General features: G+C 37.4%; 3 protein-coding genes across 3 annotated transcripts; 2 read left to right on the plus strand and 1 right to left on the minus strand.

Annotated features, from left to right (window-relative positions):
* The first annotated feature begins 7,016 nt into the window (after positions 1–7,016).
* Positions 7,017–8,902, plus strand: LOC135644879 (large ribosomal subunit protein P3-like). The gene is made up of 2 exons (XM_065162825.1): positions 7,017–7,287; positions 8,606–8,902. The coding sequence occupies exons 1-2, from the start codon at positions 7,090–7,092 to the stop codon at positions 8,777–8,779; spliced, it is 372 nt and encodes a 123-aa protein (XP_065018897.1). The 5' UTR covers positions 7,017–7,089; the 3' UTR covers positions 8,780–8,902.
* Positions 8,903–9,052: 150 nt separating this feature from the next.
* Positions 9,053–11,668, minus strand: LOC135644223 (uncharacterized). The gene is made up of 4 exons (XM_065161695.1): positions 10,459–11,668; positions 9,814–10,227; positions 9,392–9,585; positions 9,053–9,298 (listed from the first exon to the last, which is right to left on the minus strand). Exons 1-4 carry the CDS (start codon positions 10,889–10,891, stop codon positions 9,053–9,055), a joined length of 1,287 nt encoding a protein of 428 aa, XP_065017767.1. The 5' UTR covers positions 10,892–11,668.
* A 9,491-nt stretch (positions 11,669–21,159) lies between these two features.
* Positions 21,160–25,988, plus strand: LOC103995167 (uncharacterized). Its single transcript, XM_009415694.3, has 5 exons — positions 21,160–21,761; positions 22,395–22,498; positions 22,992–23,168; positions 23,537–25,395; positions 25,754–25,988. Exons 1-5 carry the CDS (start codon positions 21,592–21,594, stop codon positions 25,901–25,903), a joined length of 2,460 nt encoding a protein of 819 aa, XP_009413969.2. The 5' UTR covers positions 21,160–21,591; the 3' UTR covers positions 25,904–25,988.
* Positions 25,989–26,247: the final 259 nt, after the last annotated feature.

Here is a 26,247-nt window from a genome sequence, read left to right on the forward strand (position 1 = left end):
GTAACATTTACTACCCCCACAAGCCACCCACATGTTCATGAGCATTTTTATATTTGCAACTTATATAATCTAATTTAAATTTTAAAAAGGGATCCCTTCTGTCAAGAACATGGTTTTGCTGCAACAGTGGTCACAAGGAACATATACAACATTTAATACTTGAAAATTATCACATATATGTTCTTTGTACAGCTAGAACAGAACAAAGCAGATCCCATCTGCAGCATTGGTAGCTGCACAGAGTTCCACAGGTCACAGAGGTCAGAAACCTGATGGAAACTCCAGGCAATGGTAATGACTCTGTGAAAAGTTTAATGTTGTATGGTATGGAGTGAGGGGAAGGCAGAAATGATTGATTGGATAGTGAATGAATTGGCCACCTTCCAAAGGCTCTACAACTGGCTTAGCTTTCAGTAGGCAGTAATATTCCCCATGCAGTTAAAGGATATGGAATCAGATTACACTTGGAATATGAGTCTTGTTAGGCACCTAAATGCTTTTAGAAATAAAAAACATCATAATTGCAAAAAGAAAAAAGAGCATGAGATAGTCATGATTGTCTTAAGCATCATATACTGATAATGAGGGCAAAAAGTACTGGAATGATGTTTGTAGACTTTTCAGAATAAGATACTTCAAAACCAAAAGCTAAGCATGAAGACATTATATACATTTCTATCATTTTCAGTTTTTATTGATAAACAAAAAAGATAAAAGCTCTATAACATCAGATATGAGAATTTTGATGAGGTTCCTTGGGCTAAACTTGGAAGAACAGTTGATTTAGTCCTGGGGTTTTAGTGGCTCAGAAAATACCACAAGGCAAAGTTTCATACCATCCATCCTATGCATTCAATTCTGGATGTTGTATGCTGCAATATAGATCTTCTCATCATGTAGCCATCTATAGCCATATGTGAACCCTTCACCTACCAACCATGTCATGTCCAATACCACCAGTTTCAACTACTTTTCCATTTGAAGCTAGCATTGCTGCCATTAGACAATATTGGACACAAATGCCCCTATATGTCCCATGATGCTATCCAATGCATTTAATATCTGTTCACCATGGTTATTCTGTATAATGAGTCACCATGTATGTGCATATCAGAGTGACACTACTGGATATACTTGACAGTACAGTATAAGAAATCACAGCTTTCCAAATGAACTTGTGGAGAGTAACTACAAAGATGAAATCCTTTAGAATTCAGATGCTTCAACTAAATAGTGTTTTCTGGAGACTATGGTTTCTTTTCTCAGAACAGGCTTAGTTGATCTTGACTTTATTTCTGACACTGAAAAGCCATCCACATCATTACATGTGGCTGAAATTGTGATTTGTATTTATAATTATAAAAGATGAAACATTTTCAAATGCATTACAGGAACTTCAAGCAAGTAGATAGCTGAAGTAATTGGATCTCTCAAGTCAAATCTATACATACTTTTCAACACCATCATTGATGATTGCTGTTTTTTGTGGTGCATTTTGCAATCACATTTTTTAGTTGTTAAACTGATTGAAAGAACTAAGATGGCTTTAAATTAAAAATATACACATACACAACTTTTACTAGATATCTACAAGTAGATTAGACTCCATTATTGCAGAGTCATATACAACAAGACTATTTTGAATCATCCAAGATCTAAAAGCATTATTTTGCAGATAACCAAAGCAGAATACATGTATCAGTTGATTACATGAACTAGGTCCATAATAAGTATGGAAAAAAGGGATCTACTATTTGTTACCATCAACACAAGTTAGCATTTTCAACAATATGGTGTGACCAATGGCCTCAGGGATCAACAAGAAGCCTACTAATTCCTTTGATTCAGGCAATTTGATCAAATTACAAATTAAATAGATCTCTCTGCTGTTCTGGATTCATCTGAAAAGTTGGATTTGGTGTATCAAGCAGAAGATTAAAGGCAACATGATACTTCATTTTATATTAAGTTTAGTTAATAAGCTTTAGATAATAAGGAGCATTAGAAGTTAAAGACATTAATAAATCTGATAGGTACTTGCTGATAACACAAACCTTAAACTGTATAAAATATTACCTTAAAGAGCTATTTGATAAAGAGTAGCTTCCAAATTTAAACAAAACATCTCAGTTAGTGGTTGTTGGCAACTTATTTTGCTGATGCAGAATCAGGTTGGCCACCATAAATACCAACAGGAGATTTAAAAAAAAAATGAAGACCAACAAGCTTAATCCATAGGTGCTACCATCTGATCTACACTAAAACTTTTGGAATGTGGTTGAACAACAGTTTTCTATATATTGTATCACCAGCTAGGATGTTTAGTATCCCTAGGACTTAGAGAATCCATTGGTTCAATAGACAGGTCTCTTGTCTTCTGGGTGTTCCTCAGGGAACACTTAAGTATAGCATGTCTCTTGAAATGAGACCTCATTGTTACCAGTCCTCAGCTGGTACAACAAACCCTGGAGCATGGAAGAAGTTGACCAAATGCAGAATCAGAGAGAGAGAAAAAAAGGCAGGAATCCTCCTCTTCAAATTATGGATCAAGTTGGTGAGAATATTGTACTATGGGGCTTTATAGATTGTGTTTTTTACCAGTCCTTTTGAACCTCTCTGTCCAATTAGTTTGTTCTTTTCTTAGCCATCAGAGTTTGGAATATGATGATAAAACTGAAGGCAGAACATTGTATTTAACACTTGAATTTGCATTTACATCACAGATGAGTTTAGAGATAAAGAGGGGGTGACAAATTCTCTTACTGTAAAAGAACAAGTTCTTAGTTAAATGTAATATATTGAAGAGCACATGCAATGAGATGAATAATGAGTGAATCAAGTGCTGACATTTGTAAATTAGATGGCCTGACATGATCATAGACCCTGGAAGGTGAGGGGAAAGACTCCTTTGATTCATCTATTAACATCACATCAAATTATAAGGACTGCACCTTAGGACCACCTTGTGCTAAAAGGGACTGACCTCTTCTGTGGCATATCCTAAAACTGATTAAAGGAGGCTATTGAGAAAGTGAAGTAAAAAGAATATGCATGGGGAATAAATTCAATAGGTAAATAAACCTATTATCTCTTTTTAAGCAAAGCAATCTCTTAATTGTTTCTTAATTATCTTTTGTCATTATTGTTTAATAAATTATAGCTTCTTAAAGGCATTCTTCTCTTTGAGTGAACAATGTTGACCTTTGAAACTCTGTGGATTGATTATTTGAATTTTCTGAGAGTGTCAGTTGTTAATGCTTGAAAATAATTGAGGTGATAGCGGCTGGCAAAATAGAACATTCCTTGAAAATGCAAGGATCAAGCTTTAATGATTACAGCAGAAGGAAAAAGTTGATGCTGCATATTTCAGAACAGCTTAATCTGGTTGTAGACTGCATAAATTTCTTTGTGAACCTAGCAAGAGCTACAGTGCATTAATTTAGATACTTCTTGAACTCAAAAGAGAAAGCAGAACAGGAGAAAGAATTCAATAAACAAATGCATTTAACTGAGTACTATGGCAGTTTGTTCAAATCATGTGTGACTAAAGAATTCAATAAACAAATGCATTTAACTGAGTACTATGACAGTTTGTTCAAATCATGTGTGACTAAAGAATCATGACATTTTTTAAGGTCAGTTCCTTGAGTATACTGAGTTCTGAAAGTTAATTTGCAGTCTTTTTTTACTCGCTTGAAGAACAGTTGTTTTATAATGTCTAATGACTTTTAATCGAAACTAACAGCTTAATAAAAGCAAGTTACAATTTTTCTAGTGATAGGTACCGGAGTATTCAGGGTCAATATATGCAGTCTTAACTATTCTTTTTATGACTTAAACTTTGATGCTTCATGCCATAAACAATCTTACTATCAAACTAAGTCTCCTAAAGAGGATGATTTAATATATTACTATTGAAAGATGGGTCAGTACCTTCTTTTTTCTTTTAAGCATAAAGGATAGAGATCCCTGGTATTTTATAAGAAGTGAAGGATTTATTGGATGTTTTATTTGTTCAGATTATGCTTTCAAATTAATATTTTTAATTAAAGAGCATAAGCTTTAATATAACAGAAAGATTGTTCTCTTACGATATGAAAGATCAGGTTTTTGAGTCATAAAATTAATTAAAAAAAAAAAACTAAGATAGTGTATATTAATCCTCCCCAAACTTTTCATCGGCGAAAATCTGGTGCATGGATATGTTCTTTTTAATTGATGATCAAAAGAGCCAATCAAAAACATACATCCTTTTCCATTAAATCCTTCTCTTTCTTTTTCATGTTGTCTTTATCTTTTGTCCTAGCTATTTATTCTGGTCCCTCAATTCTTCAAAATTGTACAGTCTCTGTAACAACAAACTGATATACATAAATCCCTTTTACCTTATATTTCCAAAACAGAAAAAAAGAATAAAGAAAAAAATGTCAAATGAGGTCTGGTCCTTTTTGAAAAGTCCAACTTTTGCTTTTAAGACTCACTACTTTTGTACTTTGACATGATTAACTATTCTATAACACATAAAACACTATCGAGTGTGCACAAAAGCACAATTATGTATTGTGACTCAGCATCTCTATTATACCTAGAAAAACTAGAGTATGTATTGATTACACATGCACCACAGACAGCAAATAAAGTTATAATCTATTATATGATATCATTCTCATACTTGGGATCTTCCTCTTTTGTTTTCTTCACTCTCTCTTTTTGTTGGTATAACAAAATTTACACTATTTTATGTGCTCAAAAAGATGCACAGAAGAAAAACCCAAAGTCCATTAAATGCAAGATCTAAGCACCATACATTCATCATTCATCCACCCAACTCCACAAGAGCCAGCTCACTTGACTCAGACCACAATGACACCACATCACCTAAGGGCTGGTTAGCAAGTAGGGCATCTTCCCTACCTGTTGAAGTGGACATTTCATGTTCTTGTGACATTGAATAGGGCCTGAAAAGAATGAAGACAGACCAGGTTCTGTCCCACCTGATTGGTTGATCCCCATCTTTCTTCATCCTCTACAGCAGGAGATCAGCTGGATTAGGTTGATCAGGGGAAATAATAATCATAATGTGTGAAGAGAAAAAGATGCTAGATGTTCAGTTTGTGATTGAGGACATCCATTATGTAGGACAAGCTGGTCAAGAACTAACAAAGCCTTTTCTTTTGTAATAATAGAGGAACGAAAATAAGAAGATAATAAGGAGTTATTTCAGGCAAACAACTCCCTAAAACAAATATCGTATTGCATCATTCCATCTACCTTTTTTGTTCTTTGAAGGGGATAGATTTTCATTCTTGTAGAGATACAATCTTTGATCAAAATCAAATTTGATTTGTTCCTTTTTATATATGTTTGTTTCCTTTCTAATCTAAAATATTAGATCAGAATTATTCTAAACATTCTCATGTGAAAACTAAAACTAACAGAAATCTTCCAATTGATCTACAGTGGCCTTCTGCTGCAATTGGACAGCTGTTTAAAGGCAATTTTGAATGAGGATTTGATTATTTTTTTCACATCAAAATGCACATACAACTTGATCATGTGGAATTCAAGAGCTCAAGAACTCAAGCAGAATCTGATCCTTGTTTTTCCTCACTTTTTATTTTCTGATAATAAACCATTGATCTAATGCTCCACAGGGGTGAATGCAAAAATCTAGTGATAAAGACCCAACACCTGCAATAAACAAGATTGTGACAAGCCATAATCAAGTCATAAATGCCTAACACCAACAACAAAACCACCATATCAGCCAATTCACCATCATGCTATCCTCATTAATTTGCTCATATGCTACCCTGCTGTCCATCTTGTATGTATTCACCAGCATTCTCTAAAAATAATCAGAATATCCATGTAATTATCCAAAACTCAGAAATATCTGCAGAGTGATAGTGACTTGCCTGACAATTTTGCAATCAACTAAAATGAATGCATGAGATGTAATGATATGGTAAATAACAGAGCAAACAACACCTGGATGAGAGTAGCTTTAGCTGATAATGAGGGGGAGAAGCAGTATGGGTTCCTCCCTCTGATGTCTAAAAGATGCAAGGATTGGATGTCACATGAGATAATATTGCAGTGGCCTTCATTATCTGCAGTGGCCTTCTGCTGCAAGCAATAATCTCACATGAGACTTCATTCCAAAACCTCTAAATTAGGTAATATTGCTTAAAAAAATATTAGATAAAGTTTCGAACCTTCAATCCATAATAATTATTAGGTGTATCTAAAACTTCATCCGATAAATTTAGATTCAAAGTTTGAAGAACTTGGAGTTATGATTTGGGCTAAAATATGAACTTTGATTTGGGTTTGAACTGAGCTTGCAGTTTAGACTTGGGCTTCTCCGAGGACCAAGATAATTTTTTTGATATATATACATATATATATATATATATATATATATATATATATATATATATATATATATATATGCACACGAAATGATTTATTTTTGTATCTAATCATCTAAATTTACAGTGGTCCTCTCTCAACTTTATTTGTTTGCACATTTTGATAGGAGGATAATTTTTGTATTTTTCTTCTATAAAATATTTTTTTCTAATTTAGTAAAAATAATATCTATAGCTGAACACAAAGATAGCAACAGGATCAACTCAATACCTCAGTTGAAGAATAGGGGCACATGTGCATCAAATCAAGTCGACGGCTGTGATTACATGATGTTTCTGGTAGCATTTGAGATCAAGTCCAAGTGCTCGCCAAGATTAGCGCCTCGAAGTGATCTGGACTCGTATGTATCTTTGATGTATACACGTTGGCCAATGGTCAATCTAACGACCCATCATATGAATCATGATGTGGTCCATCAAATCAGCAACGCATGATCGATCCGGTCCAATTCAAGTCCCCTAACCAAATCTTCTGTCACGTGATCTGCACGTGGTCGAACTGTATCGGCGAAGAAACTATAATGTGATGGGCTTTTTTGTCCATTCAGTATGGTGCGTCTACTATAAAAGGGGAGAGGTGGGATGACGAGGGCCCGTCCATTCCTAGGGTTTGTACAGCTTCCAGTCGGCGCGAGTGAGGAGACGCGGAAGGGCGATGGGCGTGTTCACCTTCGTGTGCCGCAGCTCCGGCGGCGAGTGGAGCGCGAAGCAGCTCTCCGGGGACCTGGAGGCGTCGGCCGCTTCGACTTTCGACCTCCAGCGGCTGCTCGTCCAGGAGGCGCTCGCAGTTGACTCCACTGGCGGCGTCCAGTCTTCTTTCTCCATGGTCTCCCCCTCTTCGGCCGTCTTCCAGGTGAGAGGCCTTTCCTTGATTTCGCCTAATGTGTGTCTCTACTCGTCGTTGATCGCGAATTAATCTTTATCATAGATAGGCTTACAACAAGTTCTTATCTTCCTTATTTCTTGTGATCAATTATGTTATTAGATTTTTTTCTCTTTTGTAGTCGGGAGGTCATGAGATATGTATCATGTCATTGTATTTAGGGAAAGGTTCGTCCTTTGAGCAAGAGAGGTAAGGTGGGAAGAGGTTTGAGAAAGCTTGAAAGGGCAAATTATCTGGAAGATGCACTATATGTACAGTAAGAATGATCTTAAATTAGTGATGGTTTTGCGATAAGTAAATGCTATCTGGAAGGAGTATGCTGGATTCCTCTATTATAGATATATACTTATTGTATGTTCCAGAGCAACCAGAGATCGAGCTGGGAATTATTGTAATGCTTAAATATGTGTTATTAGTGGCAAAGCGTAGGAGACAGTTTACACTTCCTGAAAGCATACATCTTTGGTTCTTTGAGGCCTTACTCCATCAGTGCTTATCCTAATCTAAGGACGCATCAACCTTTCCTACGCATTATATGTTATATTGGAAGATCAATGGTTTGTCACTCCGAAGATATTACTCTTGGGTTCTTCTTTTTGATAATTATCAAAGTTAATTTTGCCTAGTAGCTGGTTACTGCTTTTTTTATTGGTGTCATGGATCATATCATCCAGCAAATTATTATCCAACCTAAATAAGATTTAAGAAGATTGGTATGTGAACTTGGTTGCTTTACTAATGATTTTTTGTACTGCTTGCTTCTACAGTCTTATAAAATAAATGCCTTACATATGCTGTGTGTTAAGGTTCCTTTTGGTTGCTTGCACGCATTCGCCGAAGTGGGTTCATTCTTGTCTGATCATGTCCGATCACTCAGCCAATTGTATAAAGAATCACAATTTGGATAGTATACTTCAAGCGGCAATGGTGTCCGACCTGTAAAAGCCATGTTGGCTTACTTCTGACAAAATCTTCAAATCAAATAAGTGACAAATCGAAACAGTAGAAAGTTCTTTTTGCTTATTCAAGAGTCTTCTTTTATGCCTAGTGCCGATGGTGATGCCCGCAAGATGTCTCTTTTTATCTTGTGAATCTCTTTTTCACGTGCTCTTGTATGGGCATGTTAAACAATGTTAGAAGCATGAGCTAATTTTGTATGTGTGCTTCTGTTCATCATCATGTTCAGCTCTACTGTGGGCAGGTTGTGTTGAGAGTAATATAAGTTGCTTCATTACAGATATCAGTTTGTGTATCTCCTCTCACGGTTATTTTGCTTCTGGACGTACAGGTAATAATTGGGGGAGGTGGTGGTGGAGCATTTATCGGAGCTGGTGCTCCAGGTGGCCCAGCTGCAGGATCTAGTGGCGGTGCTGCTGCTCCAGATGCACCTCCCACTCCCGAGGAAAAGAAGGAAGAGAAAGAGGAGAGCGACGATGATATGGGGTTCTCCCTCTTTGATTAGTTTACCAGTTTGGATGCTGTGCTATTTTTTATCTTTTGAAAAATTCTTGATTGCTACCTTAGAAAATTAATGAGCGATGTTATGCTTTGATTTATCAATATCAGTCAATAATAAATTTTTGAACTGTCGTAGTATTGATTTATTATTACTATTGTATCATAGTATGTGTCACAATTGGAAGGCCACTACTGCACTTTACAGATCAAAGGTTGATATATTGTCTGATACATGTAGTAATAGAAGCACACGAGGAAAAATAAGCAAAGCGCACTATCAACAGGGGAAGAGGAGCAGCGAGCCATCCCTGCAGAGTCTGTTGCCCGATAGATCGAGCTTGCTCATCTTTTCTTCACACCATAGCAACTGTTCCTTGCTGAGCCGTGCCATCCTCAGAACCCTCGATATGACTTTGATGTCGATGAGAGCAAATAGCAGTTCCACTTCCTCCGTGGTGGTCGGCCAGGTTCTCTTCCTCCACCCTTTCTTCTTTTTGAACAGTTCCTTCACTCTCATCTCCTTCTGCAATTCAAAGCCATGAATCACCAATTTATAATATTTCTACTGATCATTTAATTTGCAGCATGCATCTATCTTCGATCATGTGGCATATACCTTATCAAGTGAGGCTTGCACTTGATGAAGGGAGCTCCGAGGGCTGTGAGCTCGAAAGAAGCTACCTGTTCTTTTCTTGTCCATCTTCAGAAAAAGGCGGAAGGTTAGGATGGAATCCTCCATTATCTTAACTAAGTCGGCCGCAAGAATTGGCAAGTCCGTATAATTCTCCACATTTACTTTCTGATCTATATCTGAAAGGAAAGCAAAAGCATATCGAAGAACAGAATATTGGATTTGAGGTTAGTGTTCTTGCATGATAATACCTATTGTTCTGTCTAAAAGATGATAACCTAGAGATCACTCAGTTTCCACCACATATTATGTAAAAGACAAGGTGTAAAGCACAGATTCTTTAATCTCACAAATGGAATGTGATTGAAACGACTGAAGAGAAGTTTAACGGAGTTGCTTATTTTTACCTAGAAAATTCGGCACCTGAAGCAACTTAGACAGCCAACTCCGGCCATGGGCATAAACCTCCACCCTAGATCCTTGCTCAAATGGCTCATTCTCAATAAATCTCTGCAACAAAACCTGGAACTGCTGAAACAATTGCGCAGCATAGCCATAGGAAGCACCATCCTCCGGCTGCGACGAAATCTTCACTCTCAGTTGCATGTACTGACCATGAAGTGCCTCCCAACTTAAAGAAACCTGCGCTACATAAGCAGCTTCAAGGATTCGGCACCGCTCGTCTTCCTGCTGCGGCAGCTGTGGTTGTTCGCGGTCGTCTGGGTGTTCGTCTTGCCCCTTCTTGAAACGGAGCTTTCGAAGGGCCAAATCTAACTTCTTCGACACAGATCTGAGTGATCGCTGTGAGGTACTCCGAGATCCTGTAACATGTATGTCGTAAACTTGTATGAAACTTGACAGAAGTAGCTCGGATTAGGATCAAACTAATGCCACTAATAAGAGAGGAACATTAGATCAAAGTTAAGAACATGATGTGATACAGAGGCAAAATGCACTTGACGCTCATCATCAAGTATTAAAATACATATCTCTATGGATAATAATATGATTGCAGAATCTTTGAGATGCAGATGCATTTGTTGATGCCATACCAGCTTCATTTAGATGCCGGGATATCAACCTGTCAAAGAACAGCATCCGGTCGCAGTACTGGTCATAAAATGTGTCGAACCCACAACAGGAATACCCAGCACTGGCTTCTGAGGCCCCCCACCCACTCGAGCTGCTCTCCTCCTCTTTCTCTTCCTCTTCCTGCTCTCCCGGATGGCCTTCTTCTGGTATGAGGACCATGAAGCTGTTCTTTCTCAGTTCCTTCAGCCGCCTCTTCACGTCGTTTGTGATGAAATCGTCGTCGTCGTCGTCGTCTCCCCCATCCGGAGCGGTAGCCGACTTCGGCATTGCGTCCAAGGTCTCATCTTTGAGCTCCTCCGAGGACAAGGACAACTGTTCTCGGTCCTGATCTGGGTTTTTTACCCCCTTCAACTTACCAACACGACTTGGAAACCTTGTCTTGAGGAATTCCATTAAGTCCCTTGAGGAATCGGTTGATTCTGAAGCTAAAAGCCCAAACAGATCCCCTCTCGTTCCCCAGACTCACTCAAGGAGAAGGCGAGAGAGAGCGACGAGGCCAAGGAAACCGAAGAGCACGAGAGATAAGAGGAACAAGAAGAAGGCCAAGAGGAACAGCAGCAGAAGCAGGAAGAAATCGCCGGAGAGCCGGAAATCCGCAGCGCGATCGGACCCACGGCTCATCAAACAAAGAACGGGAAGCAAGACGGTGATGAGTTGCAGCTCCCCGGGAGCCCTAAGAGGCCGACGATCCACCGCGTTGGAGACGAAGGAAGAGAGAGGACGAGCGGGCTTAGGGATGGGGCTCGGGGTTTGGGGGCGAGGAAATGGCGACCCGCTCCCGGCACGCTGAGGAGGTCCGGAGGACAGCACGGGGGCCTCGGAAACATCGCCAATTTATCGGGTGGCGGGAAAACAATCTAAATTTAAATAAAGCCGAGAAATTGGGCTTTGTTGGGGCTTCAGAATCGCGAGGAAAAGATTCGGCGATTATTTGACGTAGGCGTCGGAGTTCGCGCGGGGACGTAGTACCGACTACCGACCGTCTGCGTGAAGAGAACGAGAGAGAGAGAGAGAGAGAGAGAGACCCAACTTGGAAGTCCTAAAATGCCCTCGAGCCCTTTCATCTGGACGGTTCATTTGACCCTCTGACTGATTGATTGATTGATTGATGTTTTGCAAGGATCTGCTGCACTTTCCGGTTCAAGATTCAGCCTTCAAGCGGATACGTCACCAGATAAGCTGGACCCTGATTGACGCGAGACAGACGAGCCTCACGCCAGGTGATTAAGGTAAGAAAGAGATTTTGCACACATATCCTTTGAAAATTAGCTTTATATATATATAATGGGCCCCTTCCTTCCTTTTTCGATAATATATATAAAAAGATTAATCACTTTTAAATATGATTAATGCTAAGTAGTTTGAGTTATATACGTGTAATTATATAATAAGTAAATTACTCAATATGTTTAAAGGATATTAGTATCAATTAAAGTTTTCAGATTTTATAACTCATGATATTTTCCTCATTATATAAGGATATCTCTGTACTAGGAGAGAAATCCTCTAATCTGTTGAGTAAAATTCTTCCTATAAATAGGAATACAATTAAGTTTCTTCAATAATTTCTTTTCTATCTCTTTTCTAACATTGTATCATAGCCTTTTCCCTTACAAAGGCAATTCGACTTCTGCTGCTCCTCTAGGTGTCGTTGTGGAAGCTGGAAGGACTGGTGTTGACTTCCTTCCTCCACTGCAGAAGATCGGTGATTCTTCTCCCGCCTCTCCGACTCCATCATCGACCGAGTCGGCCACCTCCTACCCTCCCAAGAACCTCACCTACGTTGCCGTCCTCGTAACTGCTCCCCGGCCAACGACCTCTCCTCCTCATTCTTGCATCTCGCTCGAGCGAGAAGTGCCGCTGTCGCCATCCTTGCTGCACAGCCATCAGTGCTTTCCTGCGGCAGTAGGAACGATTGTAGTTCTTGTAGCAACAGTCGCTTCCATCTACCGCTGCATCTTGCTTCCTCTGCCACAGCAGCTTTCGTTGCATCTGTTGCTGCTATCGCTTCCTGCATTGAGGCCGACAGAGCTTTAGCATATTTCTCACAAGTTTCTCCTACTGCGGCATCACTGTAGATTTCTTTAACATCGCTGCAGTAGCAACCATAGCAATCTGTAGCAGCTGCAGCAATAGTAATGATGTGCAGCAACTGCAGTCTTTAGCAGTAGTCTTCGCTACCGCAGCAAACTTCGTTGTCGTAGCAATCTTCGTTGTCGCAGCAATCTTTGCTGCAGCAACAATCTTCATTGCAGCAACAATCCTCGCTGGGATGTTTTTGTTATCTTCTTTTGATATTCCAGTTCCTATTTCTACAGGGACTCACAATTCTTCTACTACAGGGCTTATCTCCATCAATGCAGTCATACTAATCCCTTTCAAGTTATCAAAGGATGGCAATTATGCGTCTTGACGGGCTCAATTTTCTAATCTCTTATTTGGATACAACTTGCTAGGTTACGTTGATGACTCCTTCAGTTGTCCGCCAGCCATGCTTAACATCCCCGGAGAACCTAGTCCAGTACCTAATACAACTCACAAACTATGGTTACGTCAAGATCGTCTCATCTTCCAAACTATGGTTGCTGGATCCGTCGCTCCGATATGTGGTCTAAACTGCAAACAACATTGGCGAATCATTCACGTACTCGCAAGCTTAGTCTTCTATCCAAGCTGATGATGGCCAAACAAGAGGGGTACTATCACTAATTATCTATAAAATATCAAAGTTATTATCGATGACTTGGCTTTGATAGGTCATTCCCTATGTGACGAGGAGATTATCATCCATACCCTAAATGGTCTTGGAGATGACTACAAGGAGTTGGCAGCTGCAATTCGAGCACACAACTCGCTAGTCTCCTTTGAAGAACTCTATGACAAGTTGACTGACTATGAGATGTATTTGAAGCGTGTGAATAAACTGCCCAGACTATCTATCACAGCTCAAGTCAGTTATAAGTCTAAGAGGAAGAATACTCAGTACCCTCCGAACATCACCAAAGGTATTCTTGATCCTATGGGTCCCATGTGACACCCCCGTTATCCTCCTAACTTCTCATAAAGTGGTAACTCCAATACTCGTCCACCTTGGAATCCTGCCCCTTCAAGCCACCAATGACGGATCATCTGCCAGCTGTGTGATAAAATCAGACACTCCGCTAAAGTTTGTCGGTCTCAACCCCGCCTTCCTGCTCTATCATACTGGCCTCAGGAAAATCTCCTCACTACTCCGACGACTAGCCAGCTTAACTGGATTGTGGCTTCTGGCGCCTCCCATCATATCACCTCTGATATTCAGAATCTGTCTCTCCATAATCCCTATGGTGGCGATGAAGATATCATCATCGATGACGGTAACGATGTTCCTATAACTCATACTGGTTCCACAACGTTTACTTCTTATACTACTACATTTACACTCGATGATGTTTTATATGCCCCTAATATTAAACGTGACCTCATTTTTGTTTCTCAGTTTTGTAAAAATAATAATATTTCAATTGAATTTTTTCATGATTCCTTTCTTGTTAAGGACTTGAGCATGGGGGCATCCTTAATCTAGGGCTTGAATAGAGAAAATATTTACGAATAGCCGTCAGCTCCACAAATAACCCAGCCTACTATTCATTCTTTCATTGTGGCTCTAGTTGATATGTGGCATCGTCATCTTAGTCATCCCTTGTCCCTTATTCACCACAATTACTTTCTAGTTTCTCTTTTCCTATTTCTAAATCGCATAGTTCTATAACGCATTGTGATGTATGTCTTAGTAATAAAAGTTATCAACAACCATTTGGCCTATCTTCCATTTTCACCTCTAAACCATTTGAAATTATTTATACAGATGTTTGGGGCCCTGCCCCAATCTTATCTTTTGATAAATTCAGATTTTATGTCATTTTTATATATCACTTCACTAAGTACGCATGGCTATATCCTCTTCACCATAAATATGACATTTCGATCATCTTTCCCACTTTTCGAAAGTTGGTCAAAAACCATTTTCAGTCTACCATCAAAATGGATTACTCTGATGATGACGGTGAATATCAAGCTCTAGTATCCTATCTCTCAGCTTGTGGTATCCAACATCTCAAGTCTCCCCCGCATACTCCTTAACTTGTTGGCTCCACCGAATGCAAACATCGGCATATAGTAGAAACTGGGCTCATACTTCTCCATCAGGCTTCCATGCCTTCAAACTTTTGGATGACAGCCTTTCAAATTATCGTCTACTTTATTAATAGAATGTCTACGCCAGTCCTACAATACCAATCCCCCTTTGACTCACTATTTCACAAACTCCCAAATCTTCACAAACTCATAGTATTTGGTTGTCTATGCTATCCATGGTTACGTCCCTATGCCTCTCATAAGTTAACATCATGATCTAATCTTTGCGTTTTTATATGTTACTCTCATGAACATAATGTTTTCTACTGCTATAATCTCCACACTTACAAAAATTTTATATCGTGTCATGTTATTTTTGTTGAGTCTGTTTTTCCTTTTCACAACCATACCTCTCCTACTATGCAGACCACCTTATTAACCATTTCTCATTGGGGTATACCTCCGATCCAACCGAACGAGCCTCCCATGACATCATCTAGTTTCTCCTCTCATGATCCACATTATTCCACTCTTCCGGTTTAGCAATTACCTATTCCTCCACTTCTCTCTTCTCCGACTATTGGGGTACTTGGTTCAGGATCATAATCGTTATCTTTACCTCCTTCTCGGTCAAGTGACCCTAACGTACCTCCACCTGACCCGGCCTGTGTCAATGACTCTCAACCACTTCTTCCAACAACACAGCTTCACGGCCCCGATGTCTCCAACCATCCTATGACCACACGCTCTAAGAATGGTATTTTCAAACCGTGTTAGGTCCTTGATCTTCATGCTATCGGATTCCTCATCCACCACCGTTGAACCCACCACCTTCACTCAAGCCCAAAAATCTCCACATTGGCGTACCACCATGTGTGAGGAATATAATGCCCTCCTCTATAACTCAATATGAGATCTAGTACCCTTTTATCATACACAAAATATCATTGGGTGTAAGTGGGTTTTTCGAGTTAAGCGGAACCCCGATGGCTCTTTTGCCCAATATAAGACACATCTCATCGTCAAAGGGTTTCATCAAAGACATAGAGTTGATTTCACTGAGACATTTAGTCTCATTGTTAAGCCCACTACAATCAGACTTATCCTGAGTCTCGCCACCACTAAGGGCTGGCAATTACGTCAATTGGATGTTAATAATTCCTTTTTACAAGGGACTCTAACTGAAGATATTTTTATGCAACAACCTCCTGGTTTCACTCATCCTTAGTATCCAAAGCATATCTGCAAACTTCGAAAAGCTATTTATGGACTTCGTCAGGCTCTAAGAGCTGGTACACTGAACTTGGCTCTTTTCTTACTTCAGTTGGCTTTCTCAACTCCAAATCTGATTCATCGTTATTTTTTAGACAACGCCATAGCGACACAATATATATTCTGATCTATGTGGATGACATCATTATCACAGGCAACAACCCCATAGAAATCCAAGCATTCATCAAACAGTTGATAGATCGATTCTCGCTCAAAGATCTAGGACCCCTGAACTACTTTCTAGGTGTAGAGGCTACATTCACATCTTTCGGTCTCTTTTTATCACAAAGAAAGTACATTCAAGATTTATTATCCAAAACAAACATGCAGGACGTAAATGTGGTTACAACTCCTCTATCTGCTAGTGGCTCTCTCAAATTATCTAATGGAAGTCCTACTACGGAACTCACTCAATACCGATAAGTCGTTGGTTCCTTACGGTACTTAGCTCTCACCCGTCCCGACATCTCATTTGTAGTTAACAAATTATCACAGTTTATGCAGAGGCCATCTACTATGCATTGGTCTGCAGTCAAACGAGTCCTACGATATCTTAAAGTGACTCTCAATCATGGTGTCTTTCTTCATAAAGACTCTCCACTTCAACTTCATGCATTTACCGATGCCGATTGTGTAGGAAACTTTGATGATCAAATATCCACATCGGGGTATATTGTCTTCCTTGACGCTAATCTAATTAGTTGGAGTTCTAAGAAGCAAAAGACAATCGCACGGTCTACAACTGAAGCTGAATACTGTGTCATCACCATTGCCACTACAGAACTCAATTAGATCACAAATCTGCTTAAAGAACTCAACATCAACTCTACTCCTACAATATATTGTGACAATGTTGGAGCTACCTATCTGTGCGCTAATCCGGTATTCCACTCCCGCATGAAACATATTGCTATCGACTTTCATTTTGTGTGAGATCAAGTTGTCCGCCGTCAACTATCAGTTTCTCATGTCCATTCGGTTGATCAGTTAGCCGACTCACTCACGAAGCCTCTCGCTCGTCACCTTTTTGCATTACATCGGTCCAAGATTGACATCCTTGATAAGAGCACCATTGCGGGGGCATAATAGCATATAAGATTTCTCAAGGATATCTCTATACTCTGATGAGAGAAATCCTCTAATCTATTAAGGAAAATTCTCCCTCCTAACTTGTATAAATAGGAGAGGCACACGTGAATACAATTAAGCTTCTATAATTTCTTTTCTATCTCTTTTCAGTTTTAATATTTCTTAATTTTAACTAATATGAGACCTCTCAATTAAAAAGATAATACGATGAGTGTCATGATTTCACCTTTGTTTTTATATCCTAGAGAAGATTTAGAGACTCTCGTGAGGTTTGGTTCTCTGACTATTTTTCAAGATTAATGTAAAAATATTTATTTTACATAATTTTTATATTTTACATAGATATATGATTCAACTTAAATATAGGAGATAAATATGAATTTTTTTTAATTATGTAGAAATATAAAATGTTATTTAGTTGTATTAGTATAATAATATTTTATTTGAAGTCTTAATAATACATGGGACTTCAATTTTGCATGGATAAATCTATTGTTAATGTCATTCTAACAAAGACAATGGCTTCCTAATCTAAATCGAAGACCAAACATACGGACAGTGCAAGTAGCCTTAGCACCGAAGTGAATATTTTAATTTCCATCTTAAACAAAAATACCCAAAAATACTCAACTCACATATTCCTAAGTATCGAAACGAGTAGCCAAACAAAGAGATTAAACATAATATATATATATATATATATATATATATAAGTAAAAATATTTCTCTATAAATAAAATTGATTCCTCTACACAAATCGATCGGATCGTGTGAGCACACGATACCAAAGGAGTGCGAAGACTAGATCGACTTCCCAAGAACAATTGTTGGTGGGCATTGCACGGATCATGCTTTTATTTTTGTCCACTTCTTAAAAAGATTGGAGTTGGTGTTAACAATCAAGAAAAAGAAGAGATCCACATAAAATTTGTATGGAAAATTAGGTGGTGTGATTGAGAAATGCCCACTAGTTGTTGAATGTAGTGACGACATGGACGGTGGGATCATTGGGTAATGCATTAGAAATATGATGATAAAAGCATGGAATGTGAGTGGCATTAATTAGCCGAGGGAAATTTTATGATTGATGTGCGCAATTCTGAGCTACACAATCTTGTGACATGGGATCGTACACTGAATTCCACATAATATTTCTCTTTATTTTTAGTTCCCAACATATATTTCTCTTTATTATTAAGCAAAGAGTTTCAGTTCCTAAGATCTTTTTATTGGGAAAATTAGTAATACTTAAATTTAATAAATTATAGATAATTTTATTGATGATAAGATATTTATCAATAATTGATACCACGTAAAGTGGTATAATAGAAAAAAATATAAATGAGAAACACAAACTTAATTATCTACTTTTTATGACAAGGACAGTAATTCTAAACCTCCTTTCTTCTTCGTTATAATATGAGAAAATAATCATAAACTTTTTTTTGTATAAATATATTATAAATAAAAAAAAGATAATGATAAAAAGAAAACTACTCTAACTCACATTTGGAATGATCATTTGAGAAAATCCCATTTGATTTTGGTCTTTGTGAATATTATAACTCGAAGAGTATTATATTTTCACCTCCGACCAACTTTAGATTTTACTACCAACATAATCTATTTAGTTTTCTATGTGTTATTTTTCTTTGTCGATAATCTATTTAGTTTACTGTAATCATCTTCCTTACTATTCGTGCCATGCCAATTCATCATCAAATCAAATCTTGTTGGTTAGCTGAGTTTTATATTAGAGAATTATGATAAATGTAACAAACATGATTAGAGTGAATTATTAGGGAATCAAGCTCTCAAATCATTCATATACATATGACTAAAAGTGAATTGTGTGCCTAAAATAATAGTGCTTTATATAACTAATATGATATTATTGGATCCAATCCACTTAGGATTTGAATCAAATACATGTAAACATATATTTGTACATGTCAATATTAGCAATGTGATGCTTACTCATCACATCTCGCCCATCCATATATAATAATAATAATAAATTTAACATAAAGTAAGATTGCTCTTTTGTCATCTCGATAATCCGAGCTCGAGTAAAAACAAAAATAAGACAGCATATTATTGACCCTTAAATCTAATTAATCAGAAGCTTTGAGTTGGCACATCATCATCAAACCTCGCACTTATTGTATCACCCGATAACAAATCAATTCTTGCCATCTAAACAAACAAGACAATTCTTAATTGTCCCAAACATAGGTGCACAATGTCATCATCAACATCAATGTCAACAATAATAAGAAACATTGTTGCCGGTGGATGTGTTATAGATCGGCCCACATAGCATTGTCTTAAAGATGCATCTCTTCCAATAATTGGCATCAATCGACACATTTTCCACGTGATGCTACCTCCTCCTTTGTCACCACTAGGTGTGGGTAGGCATGCCTTTTTGTCATCACACAGAGAGAGAGAGAGAGAGAGAGAGAGAGAGAGAGAGAGAGAGAATGTTCTTATCTTATGATTTCTATACAATTTTGTATATCACCAACTATTCTACCTAAATTGATGCTTTACTTGAATGCATATCAATAGAATGTTTGGTGTACCTTATTGCCACACCATAATCAATCCAACAAATCACAAACTACATCCATTCATTAATGTTAGTGCTCAATTTAATTAGGTCATGGATTATCAAAGTAATGTTGTTGGTCCTATTGACCAATTACTAAGTTTCCAAATCAAAATCCTTGTGCATGTGGTGCTTAACTATTTAATCAAATAATTCTCTAGGTTAGGGATTTATGACATCATTATTGTAAATCAAAGCTTAATCGAATAGATTCCATTAGGTTATGTCTAAATATTTGATCAATAATTCTCACAATAAGGGATTTGTGACCTCATTATTAAGAAGAAAGATAAGCTTAATAAATAATATTTTCAGTAATTCCTAAATATTTGATTAGATAACTTTCAAGATGAGATATTTATGACATCATTAATAATAACCCATACATCGTTGATCAAATTTATTAGACTCTATTAATTTTTTAGATAATAAGTATATTTTATTATAAAAGTGATTCAAAATCTTTACATGCCATTTAATTTGGTTGATGTGGAAATCGGATCGAAAGACTAAGTCTGACTTCATTATTCAGTGGCCCCAAAAATTGTGACATAAATGCTCATGTGAAACAATGGGAATCTAATGATGTAACAAAACATAATTTGATTCTTTGAATATGTTTAATTGACACAACTATTAAAGAAAGATATGTTTCATGTAATCTCATTTTATTCGTCAAACTTCATTCTCAAATTTATTTTATATCATCGAGCGAGAAAAAAAATTAGATCAAATAATATTAGTACAACGGTAAGGTTGGTCCTTACGATCTCGGAATCGTATCAAAGTTATAAATACAATCTAAATTAATCCTCACTAGACAATATTAATGGAAGTCACCCCTTTTATAATAATAATTTATTTAAATTATTTGGTAAAGTAGATAGAGTGAGTGTCTTCATTATTTGTCATGCAATAGAATTGTAAAGATGACTAGGAACAAACCCTACACACACCAAAATTTAATTTTCCACTCTTAGGATACTAAATCCCTTGTAATTTCCTAAACAATCATTTGGAGAAGCCATTCATTGTTATTAAAACAATAAAGTAGATTTCCAATCTTTGAACACTTCTTGGTTTCATTTTTGTAAATTATAGATTTGGAAAGCCAGCCTTTTTTTTTTTTTTTTTGCTTGGGACCATCCAATGATTGAGTGTGAAGAAATATAACTCAAATTTTGGAAATAACATAATTTCTTCTCTAAAATGTTATTATTACATGTATATATATGTATATATCCTTCAAAATTTTAGAGTTTACATATTTCTTCAATTTCTTAATTTTTTTTTTCATATATGCTATTTCCATTAAAATCCATTCAACAGAACTCAAATATTAATCATGGTTATCATTGAATCAAAAAATGTAATACCTCTTTGTTTTCATTAATTAATTATTTTATATTTTTTAAAACGATAATATTGGCTTAAATTCTATTATATAAATTATCAACTAACCAACATTAATTCTTATTATCTATTTATAAATTTTAACTTTTGATATATATATATATATTCTTCTCCATCTTATCCTCTCCTCTCTGACAAATAGGCCAAAAATAATGGGAAAAGAAAAAAGCAGAAACTTCTCAATGGTCAGTCTTTTGGCTCCTTAGGAGAATAGAGACAAAGCCTCAATTGCCTGCCATCTTCCACTGTTCCTAACCTGTGAATCCCATCTGCTCTGCCCCTAAAACACCCACCTTTAATGCCGATCCACGCCTCAAGAGTTTGATCTCTCTCCCAAAGCTCTCGCCTTTTGTCGTCCTCGATCGCCAGCAGCCATTTGTTCTCCCTCCCCGCATCACAAAATCCCTCCTTTTCCGTGTTCCAGTTGTTATCCCTCCCCGCACCACAAAAATCCCTCCTTTTTCGTGTTCCTACCTTCCATCTCTGCGAGATAACCCTAGCTGCATACCAAAGGCGGCACCTTTCTGCCGCCGCTTCCTCTCGGATATTGGATCCGCTGGCTGAGTGATAGGGCTGTCAGACGAGGACCACCATGAGCTCGTCTCCGGTCGACGCGTCCGCTTCCGATGCCTCGTCGATGCCCCAGAAGAGATTCTCTAATCTTCGAAGCGTCCGGTGGCGTATTGATCTTGGAGTGCTGCCAAGCTCGCCCCCGGCCTCGATCGATGATATCCGGCGCGTCACCGCGGACACCCGGAGGAGGTGAGACTGGAACCGGATTAAAGATTCGTCTGGGAAATCGTGTAGTTTGATGCATTGTTGCCTTTTCTTTTGCTTTGTCTGCTGTAGGAGAATTGTTCTTTTTCTGCCCTGTGGATTTAATACGCTGCTTATAATACTCTTTCCAATCTTAAAAATAATTTAAACTATCTTTCAATTTAGTTCTTCTTAGGTTGCTAATCAGTGGAGGAATGACATATTCTTATTTTGCTAAAAGAAGTGACGGTATATTCTTCTTTATTACGTTGTTGTTCAACATATTTTAGGCCTATCTGTGAATTACGTTGGCTCAACTAGGAGTTTAGCTTAATGTTTGATATTGCAGTTGCCTAATTTTAGACCACTAATTTTTATTTTCTATGTAGCCCTTGTTTGTTATATGACAGATTACAAATATATTCTGCTTTTTTTTCCTATTTGCTGAATTTGATATAACGATCTGACAAGATCACTTTGGATTTTAGTGGAGCCAGGTAGATGTAGGAATATCAAATCTTTTATCTGTCGGGTTTTTGCTTTCAGACTTCCACAGGCTACTTAAGTTTTCATGTGTATTTTTCTGAACTTCTACATATGTCTATAAATAATCCCTCATGTAAGTTTCTGGGTTCACAGATATGCTAATCTGAGGCATCGTCTTCTGATAGATCATCATTCCCCTAAAAATGGGAAAGCATCTCCTGATCTTACTGTGGACAATCCTCTATCACAAAATCCAGGTACACTTAACTTTTTAGTTGTGCTTGCAGAGAACTATAAACTTTTTAAGTGTCACTTACAAGCCTTAGTCAACATTCACCTACAAGCCTTCATTGAGTTTGCTAGTTATTATTGGTATAATTAGAACACATGCTGATTTCAGCATTTTCAGTTGTTGGTAATGTAAGTTGGGGACGATGGTCCTCCAAAGTGCTTCTTGTGATGGTGGTCCCAGGAAACTCCAACAAAAATAAACTTCATTCTGAGATCTGGGAGATATATTCTTGTATAAGTTTGTTTACTACTTCACTAGATCATCAGAATGGCTCATTTCGTCGAATCCAATGAATTATTTTCCCACTTATTTTTTGTGAATATGCTTGCAACTTTTTTCGGTGAAATCAAGAAATTTCATTTAAGATTAATGAAATAAATTTGCTCCCATGCACTTAAAAAATTTTGAATCTTGTAACTGCACACTTACTAACAACTATGATTATCTACTGCCTACAGATAGCAATTGGGGTCGGTTTTTCAGTTATGCTGAGCTGGGGAAAATGATCGACCAAGATTTGTCTAGGTTATATCCTGAGCATAGTGGCTACTTTCACACTCCTATATGCCAGGCATTGCTTAGAAGGGTATTGCTGTTATGGTGTCTGCGGCATCCAGAGTATGGATATCGACAAGGCAAGATTATGTAGCTTATTCTTATTTTATTTGAATTTTATCTTAATATCGTAATTTTGAAGGTTAATCTCTAACCTATTTCATTGTGGAATGTTTGATAAATAACCTAGGTAACCTTGAGGGAAAAATAATAGTCTACTGCAAATGGAAGCTCATCATGCTTTTCTTTAGCATGAAAGTTATCACTAGTATTTATGTTGAGGTTTTTACTAAATTAAAATTGATATCCTTATCATGAATTACAGTTATCACAAATTAAAGTTCGCAAATTGGTAGTGTTGACTGCATAACTACTCTTTGGGTTTATTCTTAGTGTATTATTCATTTTTTCAATAGTTAAAAGCACTGACACTACTATTTAAAAACAGGAATGCATGAATTATTGGCTCCTCTAGTCTATGTGCTTCATTTTGATCTGGATCACCTAACTCAAGTGCAAAAGCTTTATGAAGATCTTTTTAGTGATGAATTTGACAAAATCTCCTTCCCTGAAGGCGACTTTCTCTCTAGTCACAGGATTAGAAGAGTAAACAACTGGGAGTCTGGGATTGAAATAGAGAATAATCTTTACAAAATATGCAATGACCATAGTCTGGATGAACTTGATCCTGATACCAGGGAAATGCTTTTGCTGAGTGATTCTTATGGAGCAGAAGGTGAGTTGGGAGTTATTTTATCTGAAAGGTTTATGGAACATGATGCTTATTTCATGTTCGAGAATTTAATGTTTGGAGCCCAAGGTGTGGTTTCCATGGCAAGTTTTTTCTCTCCTGTAGCTGGATCCAATTCAAATTTACCTCCTGTCATTGAAGCCTCATCAGCATTATATTATCTACTATCAAATGTGGATTCTTCTCTTCATAGCCATCTTGTTGAGCTTGAGGTGGAACCTCAATACTTTGCCCTTCGATGGTTACGTGTTCTGTTTGGACGAGAGTTTTGCCTTGATGATCTTTTGGTGATTTGGGATGAACTATTTTATTCTTCGAATAGTAGATACATAGACAATGATGTGGAATTCAACTTTGAGGTTTTATGTTCTCCTCGAGGAGCATTTATTGCAGCTTTGGCAGTCTCAATGCTTCTCTATGTACGATCTTCGCTTTTAGCCACTGAAACTGCAACCACTTGCCTCCAACGATTACTAAGTTTTCCACAGAACCCTGATATGAAGAAACTTATAGAGCAGGCAAAATCACTGCAGGTGCTTGCTCTTGAATCAAACATATTGTCCTCGCCATGCCAAACATATTCAAACAAGAATCAGCTCATGATCAGTAGAGGTTACAGTCTTCCATCAGCTTCAGCTTTGGCTAAGACTTCACTTAATGTAATACCAGATAGATATTGGGAAGAGCAATGGAGGGTGTTGCATAAGGATGAAGAACTCAGAAAACAGAGCAATGGTCACTCGAGTTCAAGTGGAATTATGAAAAAGATTTTGACTAAAAGATTAAGTTTCTCTAGGACAAATTCGGAACCCTTCGAGGGGAATAATGCTCATGCTCTGTCTTCTGTTAGGCGAAGACTTTTTGGTGATTCATCTGTAGTTATTGAAGTTGCCAAAGACCATGTTAAATCTGAATGTAATGAGTCTCCTGTTATTTCAGACAACTTAAATGTTGGAAAAGGTTTTCCAGAGGAATTGGCCGATCAAAGGACCTCCAATTGCATGGTTGAAGAAACACTTTTGAGTGGTCATAATGCGTTGGTGGTTTCCACACCTACTAGTCCGCATGACATAGGTAATGACCATGAAAATGAGTCAGAGAAAAGCAGTATCACTTCAAATTCATTTCTTGGTGATAATGATGAGGAAACAATTAGCATGGAGGAGTCTTGTAGTCAAAATAAGCAAGATGAAGAATCAACTAATATGGAGGAGCCTTGTTGTCAAAATCTCGACAAACAGTTGGCCCAAGATGCTGAAGCCACTTCATCTGGCGATGTTGACTCTATACCAGAACAAATAGCAGCTCCAAAGGACCGGAAACCATTTGCAGGTAAATTTCAGTGGTTATGGAGGTTTGGTAGAGGCTCTAAAGAAGAAAATCAAGAGTCAAAAATATCACAAAATGCTGGACATATAGAAAAGGATAGCTTTGACATTTCACATTGTGATGGAACCTATACTTCCTGTGGAATAAATAAGAGGACTGAAGTGGGAGATAAGAAAGTGATGGACACTATAAGGAATCTTGGGCAGTCCATGCTTGAGCATATTCAGGTGAGATATTCTTATTTAAGTTTGGTGAGTATCTGCCTTCCATTTCATCTTATTTCCTAATAAAATTTCAGGTTAAATGACAACAAAAGATTCTGCATCTAAAATAAATCTACTAGGTTTTTGTTTGTTCGACGCTAACATGAACAGCGCACTGTTCATTTGTTTCCACTCGGTTTACATCGCTACTCACAACAATAGTTGGTTATGAAATTAAAAAAGTTGTAATAGTTTTGTCTAATATGATTAAGTTTTTTGAATTCTGAAATGGGATATCACTTACTTACTGTGGGAGTATGATATTCGAAGGCTACTTTTTTATTTTTAGTGCTACTAGAATCATGGTTGTTAGTTCATGTAGGTGATTGAGACAGTTTTCCAGCAAGATAAGAGCAAATTTGACTCATTTGATAACTTATCAAACAACATTCTTGGAGGCAAAGGTCAGGGTACAGCTATAGCAGCTTTGAAGGAGCTACGGAAGATCAGTAGTTTACTTCGAGAAATGTAAGATAGCTGTATATCTCTTATACAAGTTGTAAGTACAGTCTTCTATGGCTTAATCATAAAAAATAATATTTAGATTCTTTTTCCAATTTTTCTTCCATTATTTGCATCGGACATGTTGGTCCATTCAAGTGAGCATTTATAACCAACCATTGTCCATCATGATAGCCTCTTTAACTAAGTAGGGATCGGATCCAATGGCATTACAGCAATCTGTTACCATTATTTCTTTTAAGATGATGTCTTGATGATTTCAACTCATGGATATATATTATCTAAAGCTGATAGTTAGAATCAATGGTTGCAATGTGTTTTTGATAATTGATGGAACAAAATTTTCCACCTTTC

This window comes from Musa acuminata, chromosome BXJ3-8 (assembly GCF_036884655.1).
Source record: "Musa acuminata AAA Group cultivar baxijiao chromosome BXJ3-8, Cavendish_Baxijiao_AAA, whole genome shotgun sequence".
Classification (NCBI taxonomy): Eukaryota; Viridiplantae; Streptophyta; class Magnoliopsida; order Zingiberales; family Musaceae; genus Musa; species Musa acuminata.